The 17,539-nt window shown below is 40.9% G+C and overlaps 2 protein-coding genes across 6 annotated transcripts; one reads left to right on the top strand and one right to left on the bottom strand.

The window, feature by feature from the left end:
• The first annotated feature begins 2,675 nt into the window (after nucleotides 1-2,675).
• On the top strand, nucleotides 2,676-12,028 carry syf2 (SYF2 pre-mRNA-splicing factor). The gene is made up of 7 exons (XM_003446187.5): nucleotides 2,676-2,805; nucleotides 3,084-3,182; nucleotides 3,806-3,931; nucleotides 4,323-4,440; nucleotides 7,875-7,965; nucleotides 9,236-9,334; nucleotides 11,669-12,028. Exons 1-7 carry the CDS (start codon nucleotides 2,788-2,790, stop codon nucleotides 11,832-11,834), a joined length of 717 nt encoding a protein of 238 aa, XP_003446235.1. The 5' UTR covers nucleotides 2,676-2,787; the 3' UTR covers nucleotides 11,835-12,028.
• A 1,923-nt stretch (nucleotides 12,029-13,951) lies between these two features.
• rsrp1 (arginine/serine-rich protein 1) lies at nucleotides 13,952-17,279 on the bottom strand. 5 transcript variants are annotated; one of them, XM_003446230.5, is made up of 5 exons: nucleotides 17,045-17,279; nucleotides 15,780-16,431; nucleotides 15,533-15,690; nucleotides 14,395-14,469; nucleotides 13,952-14,311 (listed from the first exon to the last, which is right to left on the bottom strand). In XM_003446230.5, the coding sequence occupies exons 2-5, from the start codon at nucleotides 16,384-16,386 to the stop codon at nucleotides 14,168-14,170; spliced, it is 984 nt and encodes a 327-aa protein (XP_003446278.1). In that variant the 5' UTR covers nucleotides 16,387-16,431; nucleotides 17,045-17,279; the 3' UTR covers nucleotides 13,952-14,167. The 5 variants fall into 5 exon arrangements, 3 of the variants coding, with proteins under 3 accessions (XP_003446278.1, XP_005477682.1, XP_005477681.1); XM_005477625.4 differs by having other exon boundaries at nucleotides 15,780-16,427; XM_005477624.4 differs by having other exon boundaries at nucleotides 15,780-16,407.
• Between the last annotated feature and the right edge of the window lie 260 nt (nucleotides 17,280-17,539).

Here is a 17,539-nt window from a genome sequence, read left to right as displayed (position 1 = left end):
AGGCGTCCCATGTTCCAAGGCCTTGATTGATACTTGTGTTTTTGTGGGTAAAAATAAAAAGCATTGGTAATATATTTCTATGTGGCAAAAACAACCATAACAATTGAGTTTAGGAGAGTCTAAACAGACTCTCTGTGTGGTACACTGATGACTTTATGCTTGACCTTTCAAGCCTCTCATTTTATAACCTCCAGCCATATTCATAATTGCTCTCTGTGTGTGTCATGCCAGTTTCCATTTGTGTAGCAGTATTTTTCAATGAATTTAAACTTCAAAAGTAAGTAAAATGCCCTGGTTTAAAATTATACACAAAGACTTTACTGTATAATAAATTGTGTCTACCAATTACTTTTGCTATGGTGCCACCATAAAAAGACCAAACATGCACACAACTGATGCAGTGTAACAATAAATAATCATGAGTTCTTGTAGTTACACAACAGGTTTGTTAATGATTCATGTCTAATAACCTCATGAAACAATCTTACATTTGTAGACAGGATAGCTGAATAGCATTCAGAGGATACGTAGATAACAAAAAAAATCCTCAAACACGGGAAGAGATCAAAACTACATTTAAACAAAACATTCTTCAAATTACTTTAAATCTTTTATTATGAAATGAAGTGAGATGTTTTATTATCACGACAATGTTTGAGAAAAGATCAAGCTATTAATATTGTGTTTCGTACAGTTTATATCAGTTTAAGTTTAGATTATTTTTTACAAATTTCTGTGATATAGTAAAGAACAATTAATTTCATTAAATAAATCAAGTGTATGCAAAGAGGCTGTATTTACCAAGTTGACCTCTGTGGCATGCTGCATGATTGAGCCATTCATCTCTTATCGATGTTGTTCAGTTTGTGGGCTTCGGCTTTTTAAGGTCTGACCACTAAAAACATCCACAAGCATCAGTTTCTTCCAATGATCCAGGAGCAATTTTGTGACAGGCTGTGCATTTTCCAGCATGATGCCACCCCATGTCACAAGGCGAAAGGGATGACTAAATGACTCAGAGATCATCATATTAACATTTTCGATCCATTGATGGGAAACTCCCAAGATTTTAAGGTCCAATTTTAACGAGATTTTGAAACTATTGGATTTTAAAAGTGAAGTGATAAAGACTTGCAAAATCAAAGGCAACGATTCCACCTTTATTGGGCTTATTCATTAAGACAGCTTTCCTGATACTATTGTTTTTGTTTTTCCAAATGAATAAAAAACTTGTGTTGTATGCAACAGTCTGCAGAAATTCTCCTGCTTTTGCAATTTAAGCTCTCCCTAAAACAGATGGGTGTCTGTGGAGTCACAAACTAAAACTGTATTCAACTGATTTCATCAGAGGGTTGAACTCGTTTCTAAAGACATTCTAAGATATTTACTATATCATATAAAAAGAAGGTCTAATAAAGTGCATCTTTAGTCTCACATTCATCCTTTAGAAATAGGGTGGTATCATCTGCCAGCTTACTGGTGGTAATGGGACCAGAAGTGGATCTATGAACTCACTCACACTAGGACAGCTGACTGTGAGCTCATAATATCTTCAACACATTTCAATTTGCTTTGCAGCTTTCAGTAGGGTCATGCTTTCAAACTAGCTGCACAACCTAAAATCACCTCTTTTTGATTTCAAAGAGACAGAAGGCGTACTTCCCAAAGTGTGACCTGCATCGACCAATTCACTCAGTCATGCTGGTTTCCATGACCGGTGCAAAAGCACTGAATTACTGTGAGCTAAATAATTAAACTGAGCTTCCACGGCACTTATCAGTGATATGGGTGTTCATGTTTTTCATCACCCAAATTGTATGAATCACTATAACTTATAGTTGAAGTGTTTGAGTACCATTCAGCTGAAAGAACACACTGACTTTAATGGATGGGCCTGGACCCCTGAGGCCCATCCATAACACCAACACTGGTCCCTGAATCACTGTAGAGGTAAGTGACCCATGCTTCCCAGTTTCTGGACTTACTTTATAAAGAAATGAAGATAGCTTCTTATAGATTTTTACAAAGCTCTGCAGTTAATCCATCTGTGCCAGGAGAATTTTAAATTTTTTCCTTAAATCTTCGCCTGATTATTTAATATTGTTAAGTGCGTCCATAAAAGGAGTGACTTAAAGTTTTTCACTGATTTTGTTTTAAAAGAAGAATTTTGAATATGGTCTTCGGTTATATTACTCTTGACTTTTAATTTTGAAATATTTTTTTCTTTTTTATTTCAAGTTTAAGAAAAATACAGTGTTCTTCTTCCTTTTCTAGCCATTTTTTTCAGTAATGAATAAAAGCTCCTTCAGCCCTTGAAATATAAATGTTTTTATACTTAAGTTGTAAATCTTTTAGATTTGTTTGTTCTTCTAATGATAGATTTTCTTTTTTTAATATATGTTGTTAGAGCTTTTATAGACTATTTTCTAAGTTCGTAATCTTCATCAATTCTTCCTATATGAATGTATTCTATAAATTCTTTATTTATTTATTTGTATTGCTTTTTGTTATATTATTTATATATTTAATTTTATTTCGTGACTCGCCGATTAAAATTTAGTTATAAGGTTGTTTATTTCAATAAAATAAGTTTATGATTTGAAAGTGGAGCTGAGATTATATCATATTTGATTTATGCCGTTATATGAACCGATATTACTCAGCAATTAATCGATTATCTTTGCTTTGTTTACGTTTTGTTGTTGTAATTGCGTTACTTTCTTGTTGTACGTAATATCCGGCGCTAGGGCTGAACTTCCTGTTTTCTTCCTCTTCAGTACCACAATAATGGCGTCTTGTAGCGAGGTTAGCGCTTTTTTCTTGTTATTGAGGTTTATTTTTAATGGATAGTGGATACGGTGGATGGATGTAACCCTTTAGAGTGCGATGTGTCGTTTTGCTGACAGATGTTCTGTTTCTTCGTCGTGTTTGTTGGTTAAAATGTCGTGTTTTGTGTACGAGGCTAACGTCTTGGCTAATAAGCGTTAGCTTTCTGGCTGCCAGTTGTTCTCAGGCGTCTCTTCTTCATTGAACAGTTTGAATAAATACTTTTTACTTGTATTGCTAACTGTCTGTGTTTGTAGGAGTCTGCTGCAACTGCCGAAGAGGAGCCGACTGAAACCGTCGCGTCCCAGAAGAGAGAAGCGAGACTGCGAAAATTTCGAGAGCTGCATTTCAAACGAGTGAGCTGTTTAACTTCAAAGCTTCAGTTAGATTTATCAGAAAATCACAGAAACCTCATGTTTAACCGGATGGACAGCAAATTAGGGGCCCAAAGGCCGAAACCGATCCACTGTAGTGTGCAAACCAGTGGCATGTGAAAAACAAAGCTTAAATATCACCAGTATGTCTCAAATATATCTCTCACGAATGATATCGAATCATCTTGAGCCCGAAAAAACATTCCTGTCACAAAGCAGAAGCTCACAAGCACAACAGCTTTATAAAGATTGGGCAAAAAAGGACTTGATTAATCATACCGGGTAGGGACAATAACACAGTCATAGAGATGTTTGTAAAGCAGGTAATTTTTGGGAAATTGTTGGACTTCACGACAAGTTCAAAACCTGTTATTATTGAGTAATTGTAGGTTTCCAACACTAGATATGTTAATGTACTATAACAGCAGATGTCTCTGTAAAACTCTTCTCAAGATAAGTACTGTATGTTACTCTTACTTTTCTGACCCAGGTGTCACCCATGAAATGAGGTATAGATGTTTACAGGTGTATTTTTGTTTTTTCCCTTTGTTCTTTCATGCAACTTCTTCTCAAATCTGTCATTTGGTGTTGTTTTGTCACTGCAGAATGAAGCACGTAAGCTCAATCACCAGGAGGTTGTGGAGGAAGACAAGAGGTTGAAGCTGCCCTCAAACTGGGAGGCTAAGAAAGCCCGACTGGAGTGGGAGCTTGCCGAAGATCAAAAGAAAAAGGTACTTGAGTTTTTCAGTAGTCCTGGGTTGGTACACTGGATGTACTGATATACCAGTCATTATTTCAGGCTAATTAAATATCATATCGAAGAACATGCAAAATGCCACCAAAACTCTCAAAGTGACAGCTGTATTAACTGCATCCTTGTCAACATCATATCATCACTAGTTCAGTTGCCCCAAAGTCTAAAGTGCATCACCTCCGGGCATTGTCAGAAAATTCTGTTTTTCTTCTATGTAGCACAACATAACGTTTTATCTCATTACCAAAAAATACTGTGGCCGTTTTATGCTGGATTTACTAGAAACAAAATATCTAAAAGTTTTTTCTGTGGTGCAGCTGAATTTTTCCCAGTTTGAGTTGATTATTAATTATCGTTTTCGGATTCAGGAGTGTGCTGCTCGTGGGGAGGAGTATAGCAGAGTGAAACTGCTGGACATCACTGCTGACGATGCAGAGAGGTGGGAGAGGAAAAAGAAGAAAAAGAATCCTGACACAGGATTTGCAGGTCAGTTGTTCCACTAAAGACATATGCAGATTATTTTCTAAGGACTGTCTATTCTTCTATTTATTAATGGCAAAAAATGTGTCAGAAAGTGGAGTCGGAGACAGATGACTTTATCATCTACTTGTGCAGTCTAACATTTTATACTGTGATTATTAGACTAATTGTTTAAACATGGTAAATGGTAAATGGACTGATTCTTATATAGCGCTTTTCTACTCTCCCGGAGTACTCAAAGCGCTCTATACAACATGCCTCATTCACCCATTCACACCCACTCATACAAGCACTTCTAAACTCAAGTGCAACCTAAACTACATTCATACACATTCATACTCCGATGAACGCATCGGAGGGCAACTCGGGGTTAGTATCTTGCCCAAGGATATTTGGCATGCAGACTGGGGAAGCCAAGGATCGAACCACCAACCTTCCGATCAGTAGCTGATCTGCTCTACCACCTGAGCCACAGCCACCATAATAGCAGTGGTTGCATAGCTGTAGAAACTAGCCACAATATGACCCTGCGTCTGTATTAGTGTCATCGCTGGCACTTAAAAAAGACAAAAAACAAACAGGAAATGGTGAGCAGAGATAAAACTCTGTGGGCGATCCCATTAAAGATTCGCTCATATTCGCCGACACGGTAATGTTAAAGTGACAGTAAACTATTTGGCAGCAGGAAAAATGTAACAGGTCTGCCCAGATTTAACCAGCAGAGTGATCATAGACAATTACACAGCTCTGTTGTTGCTCTGAGAATTTTCCGAAATCAGTTATAAGCTGAAATTCCTCTTGTTGGTACTTTCTAGGCTAACGTAAGACTTCTCTGAGATGATTGTGAGGTTTTTATGAATAATGGCCCTGCTTTCTAAGGAGACTATTCTTGAGCACAGCCTTCTATTTACTTTTTATCAGCATACACAGAAACCCTGCAGCTGACCTGTGTTTACTGGAAGAGCCAGATGCCTCAAATAACCCAACACTCGCTGTCACCAGCCTACCAGACAAATGTCTGCGTGAATCAAGTTTGAAGCTCAGGCTAACGACGCCACCTTATTTAGTTTGAATCCTAAAAGAATTCTGCTTGTTTCTCGTCATCTTTAATGTTCAGCATGATTGCTGAACAGTGTTTAATACAGTGTAAAAATAGACCACGTCTAATGATTATATTGGCTGTGGAATCCTTTTGCAAATGTTATAAGGTGATCAGATCAAACAGCTTTATTTTAGCCGTGGGCATCCCTCCTGTCACGCCAAAGAGCCTCAGTCCAATCGTTTACTAGAAACTTACTTAACATAATTCACTCTTGAGAAAGTGGTGCACTGTGATTCTCGTCTTCTGTTTAGTTTCCCATTTCTTTATCACAAAACATTTCACTGAGTGATAAAGATTAATGAAAGATGCTTGGAGTCTACATTACAGCAAAATGTAGGGAGCCAGCTTCTCATGGAGATGCTGGTTTTTGCTATTTGTGTCATTCTTTTTGTCCATTTTGGTGCTGGTTGGATTTTTCCGACTGTTTGGTAGCTGTTAGCTTTCATCTTTACTTTTTCAGTCATAGCAAGGTTTAGTGTAGGTCCAATCGAAGAGTTAGAATAGAAGATGAATGCCATGCATGTATTATGAATAAGGTTCAGCACAGCCAGGCATTCTTTGTGTTTGCTGGCTCCACAAACCTAAAACTTCAGTCAGAAATAACAGATATCAGGATGTTCCCTGTTAATCTGGGTTTTCTGAATCAGGCTCTCTGCATGCTCGCATAAAAACAGCAGTTTTAATATCCATGTTACATAGACGAAGGTAAATAGATTAAAAGATTATAAAATATAAATTTCCTTCTGATCAAGACAAGTGGGTTACATCAGTTGTTCAACATGTGGATGTAAACACATCTTCCGATGTTTGCAGGGAAATGATCCTTCCTGCACACATCTGTTACATCATCTCAACAAGAACATAACGTAGAGCCATTCACAAAATAAAAATGGCACAAAAGTCACAAATGTGAGGAAAACTGAAATCTGTGGCACACAGAAAGGTCACAATAAAAACAGAAATCCAGTGTTTCTTTCCATTAGACATCACAACAACAACTTCTACTATTTCTGGAAAGTTTGACAATTCTGCTCGAAGCTGCTGGAGGCAGTGTTTAGGAAAAATCAGTACAGGTATAATAATAATAATAATAATAATAATGGATTGCATTTATATAGCGCTTTTCTAGACACTCAAAGCGCTTTACAATTCCACTATTCATTCACTCTCACATTCACACACTGGTGGAGGCAAACCACAGTTATACACATTAGTTTTAGAAACAGCTGACTCACAGTCTTATAAACATCCAAAGTCTCAATAAATATGTTCATCGAAGTCTGATAAATTATACTCACAAATACTAAAATTAAGGATATTTCCTGTATTTTCATTTTATTTTCATTAATTTTCCAAGCTTGCAGATTATTTCTGGTTAAATTTCTACTTCTTATTTTAGTTCAATTCAATTCAGTTTTATTTATACAACGCCAAATCACAATAACAGTTGCCTGAAGGCGCTTACTTTCCATTACTACAATAAAAAACATAAAAAACCCAACAATCATATGACAGCGGGGAGGAAAAACTCCTTTTGAACAGGATGGAACCAAAATCAGGCTCAGGGATGGTTGGGTGTGAGGGGAGGAAGGCATGCTGTGGAAGAGAGTCAGAGGTTAATGACAACTAACTATAAATGCAGAGAGGTGTATAAACACATAGTGAGTTCAGCTCAGAGACTCACTGAAGAAGCTGTTAATTATGTGAAAAACTTCATCATCAGTACAAATCAGTTCTACATCCACCGCAGGCTTCACAACCAACAGCCGAAATGTGTTTTTGCTAACCAACTTTGAGCATCTGTATCATATCACATATCTGATATGACACAGAGGAACAGAAACTAGTGCTGGTAAAACTGGGATCCATTTCTTTCCTCCTTAAGTCTAATAAAAGTCCACTAGTCCCACAGTTTTCTCCTCAGGAATAAGATGCTTTGTGAAAAGCTTTTATCTTTACCAGGATCTTTGTCACTCGGAGCAACCTTTAGCATCAGGAAGCTTTGTGAACACAGATCCTGGCCTTACCGTGTCAGACTGCTCCTGCTTTAATCTGCTGGAAAAAAACATTTGCTGTCTCCCCTAAATGTGGCTGCCATGTGTGGCATCAAAACCTCCCCTGAATTAAAACCTCTGGGGAGAAAATAATCAGCAGAGGGGCTTCAAAAAAGGAGGGGGTGGGGATGAGGAGGAGAGATGCCTCTTCAGCCCTCCTTAACCAGCCCCAGGTTGTGATTGCTGAGCCTCGTGCCTGCTTGCTGTTTGTTCCACTAATTATAACTCTTTTTCTTTTTTCCTCTCCTCCTCTCACACACAAACGCACATACGATGGACTACAGGTTATGCAGAGGCCCAGTTCCGGCAGTACCAAAGGCTTACCAAGCAGATCAGGCCAGACATGGAAAATTACGAGAAGCAAAAGGAGGAAAGGTGAGTTGGGCCTGCGTCGGTCAAAATACACTAAAGTTAGAAAGCAGTCAGACCTCAGGAACCCCAAGCAACCTGTGTATTCTCCAGCCAGGTGGTGAGTGGATGCTGGCAGGTGAAATATGAACGTATAGATATAGAGGCAGACAGCACAGCACTGAAAGCTTCTTTATTTTGCCTGGAAGGCGCCAACTTGTCTGCAAACACTCAAAATCACAGAACTGGGGACGTTTGCATTCCTTTCTTCCGTCTGTTGCAGACATAAGTGTCCCAGTACACCCTCCACTGGGTAGCATGCATCGTCATCACACAGGAAGTCGCTGCAGTATAGCGATAGTTGCTGTTGCTCGGACAATACCACCACATCAGTCTCCCACCAAAAATTGTGCAAACTGGCCGAAGCAACGCCAAAATGGCAGCTGACATTCATTTTTTTCCCACGGCACCATGTGACAGGGAGCAAACAGAGGGAATAAAAGCAACAAAAACAAGGCCCAGTGTTTTACTTTCAAGGCCAACGTTACCCTTTCTAGGTTTGTGTCAAAATTTTCAGCAGTTTCACTGCTTTTAATGTCGTATCTTTGTAGTAAAACCGCCGCTAAGGGCATCACTGCATCTTGGAACCAAAACTTAACTAACATATGTTGTAAGTTAGATAGATTTTGTACGTTGATAAAAATAAATATTACGTTTAACTGACTAGCATTTCTGGACTCTTTATTAATCCGGTTACACAGACCACTCAAGAAGAAGAAGAAATGTCCTCGGGCATTAGTTTTATGAATTCCCACTAACAGTGTAATAAAAATGATGCATAAGGTCTTTACTGTGACCAGAACTGTGAAATTTCCAGTCAAGTAAAATGAATTGTGAAAATGAAGCTTACTGATATTGATCTATAACCCCCGCCATCATGTGTGCGCAAAGAATTTTCTGTATATTAATTTGCATATCCCCGATTTGCCCTGGGCGATATGTTAACGTAGCTGCACACTCCAGAAATAATTTAAAGATTTTTTTTTTTTAAACGTGGAGAATGTGCACTAAGGTCAGAGAGGAATTCGCTCCCCTGGAGGTGTTTTCCGGCCTGTAAAAGCCGCCACATGCAGAACCATGAAGGATGCACCATCGCGACTGGCCCCAAAGCGACATCATCTTCCCTCATTAGGACGAGCATAATCACAATGATGGGATAGAAAAGTGGATTTAGGAATGTTAAAGTGCAGATTATCTGTGGTTATGCATTTCTAATTGTTTTGCTGGTGCTCCACAGCGGTGAGGACTTCCACCCCACATCCAATAGCCTGATCTACGGCACCCATGTTCCCACAAAGGATGGCATTGACCGCATGGTGGAGGATGTTGAGAAACAGTAAGTCACACTTTTCATGAAAGCAGTGCCCTATCCACTTCTGACCATCACTAAATTTTATATCTACACCAGCCTGACTCTCTGGGCAGACCGCTAAGATAAACCTCTGTACCCACTGATGCTCTGTGGTTACACAAAATCAAGCATGTGACGTAAAACAGAATTTTATCCACCCGTGGCAGTGTGGAAGAAAAGCGAAGCACTGATTTGGTTAAAGCTTGGTTATTATGATTGGTTTGCACCATCAAAGCTGCCCAAAATGTTTGTTTTGTCACGTGTCTCAGGATGACCGTGGGTTCGTGTCAGTTAAATCCCTGCTTCCCAATGCTGGCACACCACAAACGCAGTGTGAAGATAAGCAAAGGCAATGGGAGGCGATCTCTGTGAGTGGAAGAATTCAACCCTGGACCATAAATTCTGGTCCAGTCGAGGACAGGAGGCAGTTCATTATCTGCCAGGGATCATGCTTGGCGGAGTGGATCCATTTAAAGGCGTGTGGACATTGATTTCGCCACTCCTGGACTAATCCCCTGTTATCCCAGTTAGGACTTTATTCATTGTTCTACTCTCATGTTTTATATTCACAATGTGTCCACCTTGTGACCAAGGTTTAAACTGAGTTTCCCAAAAGTGGGAAGTTCAGCCGGCTAAACTGAACATAACTGTAACCCAGCTGGCAGGGTCACGTCTTGTTACGCCAAAAGAGGAGGTGGTTGGTTGTGCAATTTGACAACCAAGTTTGAGCAATAAGCCAGATTTTATACGATCAAGTTGGTGACAAGCAACAGGCTCATGCTAACTGCCTATGAAAGCTCCGTTGTGCTGCAGTCACACCGAGGAAAACAGTGGCTAGAGACTGGGGCACAAGCAAAGTTGCTGCAACTGCGCAATAGTTGCTTCGAAAGACTGGGACCAGGTGTCGTGTTTAAAGCAACTTTTGTGACAATAAGACAAAGTCGGTTTGTTTTCAGCCCACGAGTAAAAGGTCAGGTTGGCATTACACGGAATTCGTTTGTGATAATACAGAAATTAACTTTAAAGAATGTGAAATTTGTTGCTTGTCTTCAGACACAGAAAGTCACATCAAACTTCCAGAACCTCAGAGATTTGAAACAGAAATTCGAAAATGCCTCAAGAAATCGTGATGTAGTTTCAATCACTTGAGATGCATCAAAAACAAGTTGCACCCGCTGGTGAAATGACTGTGCAAACCTTTGCTTACTACGATTGTTTGTAGATGGGTTGCCTCCCACCGACGAGCATGCAGCGTCTTCGGCCTCTGGGTGACCTGTTTCTTGCTGCAGCTGCTTGTAGTCAGTCTCCAAATGCGAAAAAAAATCAGTGCAGTGACAACAAAACCACCAGTGTTTCATAATAGCAACAAAGTTGCCATCCTGTCGTTACTGTGACCGAGCCCTTGCTCGTCTCATAGGTGACTGCTGGTTCTTGATCTGATAATCATAACATCACATGTGGTGACATCCATGAATTGTGATGCTCAAATGTATTTCAAATGTTCAAATATAACATTGTTTTTAGTGTAAGGATTTTGGGGGGATTTTTTGATCAAAGTCGTTTGCAGTCAGTGACTGGATGTCACCGAATGTCGAGTTTCCTCCCTTGAAATTCTCCGGCAGACATGCAGCGCCTTGCAGATGCTTTCAGTTCAGAACTTTCAGACAGAACTGTGTTGAATAAAGTTCGTGGATCTCGCAGACTAAATGAGCGTTGGCCGGTCTGTAAGCGACCGACTCGGTCACGTGATGGTGGAACCAGGTCATAGACGGGGCACTGTCAAACCTGAACAGCCTGTGTGCACGGCTAAATGTCAGACAGATGGTGTGATGCTTTTGCAAAGCTTTATGATAACCACACTGGAGGCTACTTTAAGGTGGCGAGACAAAGAGGTCTAACAGTACCTTCTGCCTCGCTCACTTTTAATGTCACTCAGCTGAAGGTTTTGTCTTTCCTCCAGAAATCTTTGACCTTTTTGTTACCCCAGTCTTCCCCCGAGCTCTTCTATATTTAAGACAGTCAAAGGACTGTGTTGGAGATGCAACTGCAGGGCATTAGACAAGGATTCGGTTGCCAGGGTATGACGCACAACAATGCTTTGAAGACACGGTGGATGAGGAGTAGAAGCTCACAAATTGACAGTATTTTCCTCCGAGTACGTGCGCTAGGTTTTCCATCGCCACTCGGCTTGCCAAATTTAAAAATGCATGCTTCCAAATTATTGCCTGCAGCCAGTTATTGTTATTGGATCTGCCACAGTTGGAGGCCATGCCGGTTTATGAAAATGTCTCTAAGCTCCTTTTATTTTTGCTTTGTCAGGATCGAGAAGCGGTCCAAGTACAGCCGACGCAGGGCCTACAACGACGACGCCGACATCGACTACATCAACGAGAGGAACGCCAAGTTCAACAAGAAGGCGGAGCGTTTCTATGGCAAATACACAGCAGAGATCAAGCAAAACCTGGAGAGGGGCACAGCAGTGTAGAGCATCAGGTCACCTTCGAGCTTCGCTTTTTATTTTTTCCTTCCTGCTAAAAGTCTCTGTATTTATGAGTGAAAATGCGGTGTTGCCAGGTTTTTGAGCTGACATATGTAATATTTCTTGTTTTCCTTGTACAGTATCAAAAGTCTGTCTCTGAACTCTTATTTTTTTAATAAACCACTTCCAATTATCTCGCACACTTGTTGTGCTTTTTTTGTTCCTGTGGCTGCTTCTGTGTGTGGTCTCATGACGAGAGATTTTGAGCGTGAGAATGAACCGTTAACTCACCATTGAATCTCCTTGAGGGCATGTTTAGCACAGAATGTCAGCCAACAGGGTTTCAGCGTAGGTGCACGAAGAGAACGGGACGTGGAGCAACAGTTGGGTAATTCAATTTATCAGTTTTATCATCTGCATCTTGCCACTAACTTGCCCAGAGCAGATATGTGAACACAAACCCTTGTGACTGCAGAGCAGACATGTAAACAGGTTCCCATGCCTGAATGTAGGGTCACTGCGCCCTCTGCTGGATAAGCAGCGACAGGACAGAGTCAGAAGGGTTAAATGAAAGTGAAATGTGTCCTTAATTGAATTTTATTTTATTTGGATGAGTCAGACCCTTAGAGTAAATTTATGAGATCTTCTTAAACATGATGCATGTTTATGTTTTGCTGATGAGAAGCAGGGGAAGTCTTCAGATTTTCCTTTTGATATCTGACTCTGATCTGGAGCTGTTAGTGTTCAGGTTTATGAAGTCTTATCTGATTAGCCCGAGGACACTGGCTGTAGAAACGTTGCATAAATTCACAGTTGTGTCTGACACTTTTGATTCATTCACAGCCAACCGACAGTTGGTGTTCCCAATAAAGCAATACTTATTTAAAGCTAAGGCACAACTGATGCCAGTGTCTGCTCATAAAGGTGGGGGGGATCATTGAGTCACGCAGGAATGTCAGGATAAACCTGTCTTCTCACCTTTTCCTGTTAAAACGAGCTCAAAGCTTGCTTTGTGTCAGTACTTTCTCCCTGCTACGCCTTTGCTTTGTTATGCGTTTGTGTGCAGTATCTCCCATCAGAGTCATTAATCACAATTACAAGTCAGCTTACAGCCGGAGACGTTCAGTCTGGCAGTAAGGCGCTCAAAGCTGTGATTTCACCTTTGAATATCTGAGTATCGGCTCAGATTTACCAGTATCGCACCGCTATTTTTAAAGTTCGCCAAGCAGCTGTCAACTTTGTATACAAGGTTCATGTGTTTATGGTTGATGATCATCTGATTCAGTTTAAATGATAGACAGTACTGTGCAAAACTCCAGAGACATCCCGTTTCTTTGTATTTTGCCTGGAAAATATTAAATACATGTACCAATTTATTGAAACATGTGCAAACATAATTGGAAATACATTAGGCACATCCTGAACTGTTGAGATTGTCCAACAACACTATTTATAATGTAGCTCCAAAAACCAACAACATCCCCTTAAGAAAGCTGGAGAACTAGTGCTCGAGTTTTTGCATTCACAAAGTTGGCTGTCCATGGTGCCTATGATAACAATACCCCATCACCCTTTGCTGTGTAAAAGAAAAACCACTACAAAAATGTCTCACCCATTGGAAGCAAAATCTAGTCAGGCCCAGTCAAGTAATGTACAGCATAACAACTTGAGGTTGTAACCTGAGCTGAACATTTACAGAATATGTAAAAGTATTATTTCATGCTGTGTTACAACAGGTACAGACTTACAAATAACTGGTCCAATAGATTTTATTTTAATGTTTAAGGTTTTAGAGATGCGCTTTTTGATTTGTCTTAACACTGCTTGAATCAGCTGAACAAATCAGATGTGACAATTGAGGTCAGGAACCTTCTGGAAGTAGGCTTTTATATAACCATCCCGCAGGCAGTGGAAATGCTGACACCATGTGGCCATTTCAGACACTGCAGGTCATTTCCATCCACAGGATCTTTCTGGAATGACAGCCGATTTCCAACAACTAAAGTCATCCTCTCATAGTGCAAACCAAACTTTTGGGTTTTTTTCTTAAGTGGAAAAACGAGTAATTACACAAGTCTCTTGGGCACTGGTGCGCCTTCAAGTTTGAAAGGACAGACAGAAACAAGTATTATGTGAAATAACTTTATTGAATCTATAAACATCACAAAAAACACAAGGGGAAAAAAAAAAATATATATATAATCCCACCTGAACGATTCTTCACTTCTTCCCACATAAATCTTTAACATCTGAAAGAAAACACCGACGTGTGAACATCTCATATATACAGTATATATAGCATGTACAGTGTCCATGTGCTCTGCCCCGTGAGTGCAGATTTAGGTATGTTTGCGTGCACTCGAGGATTGGCCTGATCTGACTGGGATCCACTGGCCATAGGGCTTCCTGCTCTCCACGCTGTCCACTCGGGGAGTTACCTTTGCTGTAGGAGGAGCTGCCGATGTTGGCTTAGCAACAGAGTTCTGCAAACAAACAAATTATTTTATCGCCAGTGATTCAGAGCAGTGTGAAGCAGGGAAAACTCACTTTAGTTTAGGTCACTTACGTTAATGCTGAAAGCGATTTTTCCTTTCTGGGATGACCTCGGGCTGGAGTCGTCATCAGGCTCCTCCTCTGTGCCCTGTTCAAAAACAAGGACAACAAGTAGTTACTCACAAGCCCCAAAACTGGAGGCAGAGTGAGCTTTCACAGTTTGTGAAGGTGATATTAGATGAACTGCTTCTAACACAGTTAAGCCTTTCTACTGCGTAGGTAGGTATATCTTCAACAAACTGCAGCTCTCATGCAACCCCCAAACACTTAATCCAAGCTTCAAGGTGAGACCTTGAAACAATCTACAAAACAAATTATATAGAAAAAAAAAAAAAAGAAAGAAAAAAAAAGTATAAGTCTTCTCTGTCTACAGTTGCATAATGGTGATCACGCAGGTTTCCCAGCCCCTTAGCACACGCCATGTGTACCAACTTATCTTTGGTATATGGAGAGGAGTTCTTCATCTGTTTTTAGCTCTATAATGCAGTCCACACACGTGCGCTCCATCAGCGAGTGGAGGGCTCTGCTAAATAAACGACCCATTTCAACTGCAAGCATAAATACATTTGTAATATCAAATTTGTACTTCCTTTCTACATGAAGGTGAATCAGTAATAACACATCTGAGTTGGCTGCATCTATGTGTGCAATTAGCAAGTGTCTAAAATGTGAGATGTGACATCTACATTTGCATTTATTTGGCCTCTAGTGGAGAAAATGCAGATTGTGAAGATTACAAGGAGTACATTTTGTTATCACCCAAGTCACATGACAGCCCTTTAATCCCAGGTGCCGATGAGTGAAGGAGACCACTGTCATGTCATCTATGAAGACAGGAATAAATAGAGAGCATGTGTTCCCCTCAAGGTCCAAAAGGTTAAACAAGACAGGAAAGTCAACAACACAGACCACAAGATAGTCACAGCTATAACCTCTGAGTGCTGAATCATTTAAAAACAACGGGTTAACATCTACCGTATGATTGAGTTAAAGGAGAGCACTACTGTGCACAGGAGATATTTCTAAGCTTCTTCATATCCCTCGTCTTTATATGGAAAGAAAAAGCACATCTAAGTCTTTAGAGTATTAAAAGCTTTGCCTTCAGTGAATGGCAGGTTCCACATACAGGTAACGTTTCCTGTGACACTCACCTGTGCTGCGGTCTTTTCGGAGCCGTGTCTCACCCTTTTCTCTGGCTCACGCTTAGGTTCTGACAGGATTGGTTTCACACTCTCAGGAAGTTCCAGTTTCTCCACTCCCAGGATCTTCATGGCGTTGGCCTTTGCAGCTTCGAGGAGTTCCCTTTTATCTGTTAGACACAAACCAAATGAGGACATTTAATACGAGCATCATTACTGCTTGCTGTCAATTTCTACTGATATCAACTAGAGATCTTACCATGCAGACTGAGGCTGACAGAACGTCCACCAGATCGGGATCGGCTCCTGGATGGGGATCGTGAAAATCTGCATCGATACTGGCTCACGCGGCCCCTGGACCTGCTCCAGCGGAAGGATGACCTGGATCGGGACCTTGAGCGGGACCTGGAGGGAGACCTGTACCGTCTGCGATTTGAGTATCTGTCTGGTGAGCGGCTGAATGAGCGAGAGTGGGCCCTGTAACGGCGGGGTGGGGAACGACGAGAACGACCTCTGCTACTTCTGCTGTGGTCGTCACATCGACAGCAAGAGGAGCGTCTGTGGCAGCGGGGGTAGGAGCGTGACCTGGAGCGAGAGGAGGACCTGCTCCTGGAAGAAGATGATGAGGACGATGAAGAAGAAGATGATGATGATGATCTGTAATAGCGTCTGCGTCTATCCCGCCCTCTGTAAGAGCCTGAGGAGCGGCTGCTGTCATAGCTGCTCCTGGACACAGAGCGGGATCTGGAGCGTGACCTGGAGTAGGATCGGGATGAGGTGGGGCTTTTCTGGTCAAAGATCACATTGAGGCCATCGCTCTGGCGAGCACGGGCCATTTCAGAATGAGAGCCTGTTCCCTTGGCCATTGTCTGGTCTTCTGCCAAAGGCTGGAAAGAGAAAAGAAAACCTGCCTAAAACAATGAGAACACTTGGTCAGTGGTGGTCAGCATGCCTCAGTAATTTTAAGTACTTTACTGGAACAGTCTTTTTAATGTGGCATTACCACCACTTTCTCAATGATGCCCCTAAAGAGCAAAGTGCAACTGCATAACTGGCAAGTCTGACTGCAGACTACTGGTAATATCACATTTCAAGGCAGGCTAAAACTAAAAACTGCTCCCCGAACATTAAACAACTTATAAAAGGAATGTCTTAAATTACATTATGTGTTAGAAACGTGTGTCAGCCGTTAAAATCTATTAAAAGACAGCATAACCGTTGCATAACCACTCTCAGTGCTGCCCCTAGTGAGCAAAGCCCGGTAAAGCAGTGTTGTGTAACATCACCGGCTAAACCGGCTTGAACTGGAAAGTTCCAGGATGACGTAACCCTGAGCTAAGGCTTCTCCAGCAGTTGTTAAAATACAACTTTTAAAGGTTATCGTTGAGCAACATTAGCAAATAATAATTTATCCACATCATTAAATTTGCATTAGTCACAAGCTTTGTTTTTTTTAAATCTGAAACCGTCTCGTGTAACTCTAGCTTGGAAATAAAATAAAGGCAACGGCGTTGTTTGTCTTACCAGTTCGACTGTAACTCGAAGATACTCTTTCTGTTAACGTCGATATAAAGAGCAAACGCTGTGGCAAATTGTTGCCCCCCAAAAGTATATCAAAAGACGAAAAGCTGACAGAGGAGCTCAAAATGCTCGAATTTGTTGGTTTGCAGCCAAATAGCTCAGAAAAAAAGCAACCGAAGTGTCTTCCTCGAAGTTCACTCTTCCACCGTCGTCACTCAAGTGAAAGCGGGAGGAGACCGCAGCGGGCTTTAAACCCGCTTCTGGAAATTTCCATTCACGTGATGTTCGCGACGATTGGATTCTTTTGAATGACTCGCGGGCTTAACGACTCTTTTTAGGAACGAAATAAGTCGAGTTATCTTCCCTTTAGCGGCTTCTGCTTTTTTAAATCTCCGCAATATTCATTCTTCCTTTAATCGTTGTTTATGAATCGTGTCATATTTGTGTTTCTACAATCAGTATCGGTTAAAAACAAGGTTAAAGAAACCGATTTAGCGG

Source organism: Oreochromis niloticus, linkage group LG19 (assembly GCF_001858045.2).
Source record: "Oreochromis niloticus isolate F11D_XX linkage group LG19, O_niloticus_UMD_NMBU, whole genome shotgun sequence".
NCBI lineage: Eukaryota > Metazoa > Chordata > Actinopteri > Cichliformes > Cichlidae > Oreochromis > Oreochromis niloticus.
Note: the sequence above shows the minus strand (reverse complement) of the source record. Positions and strands in the feature narration are given on the sequence as shown.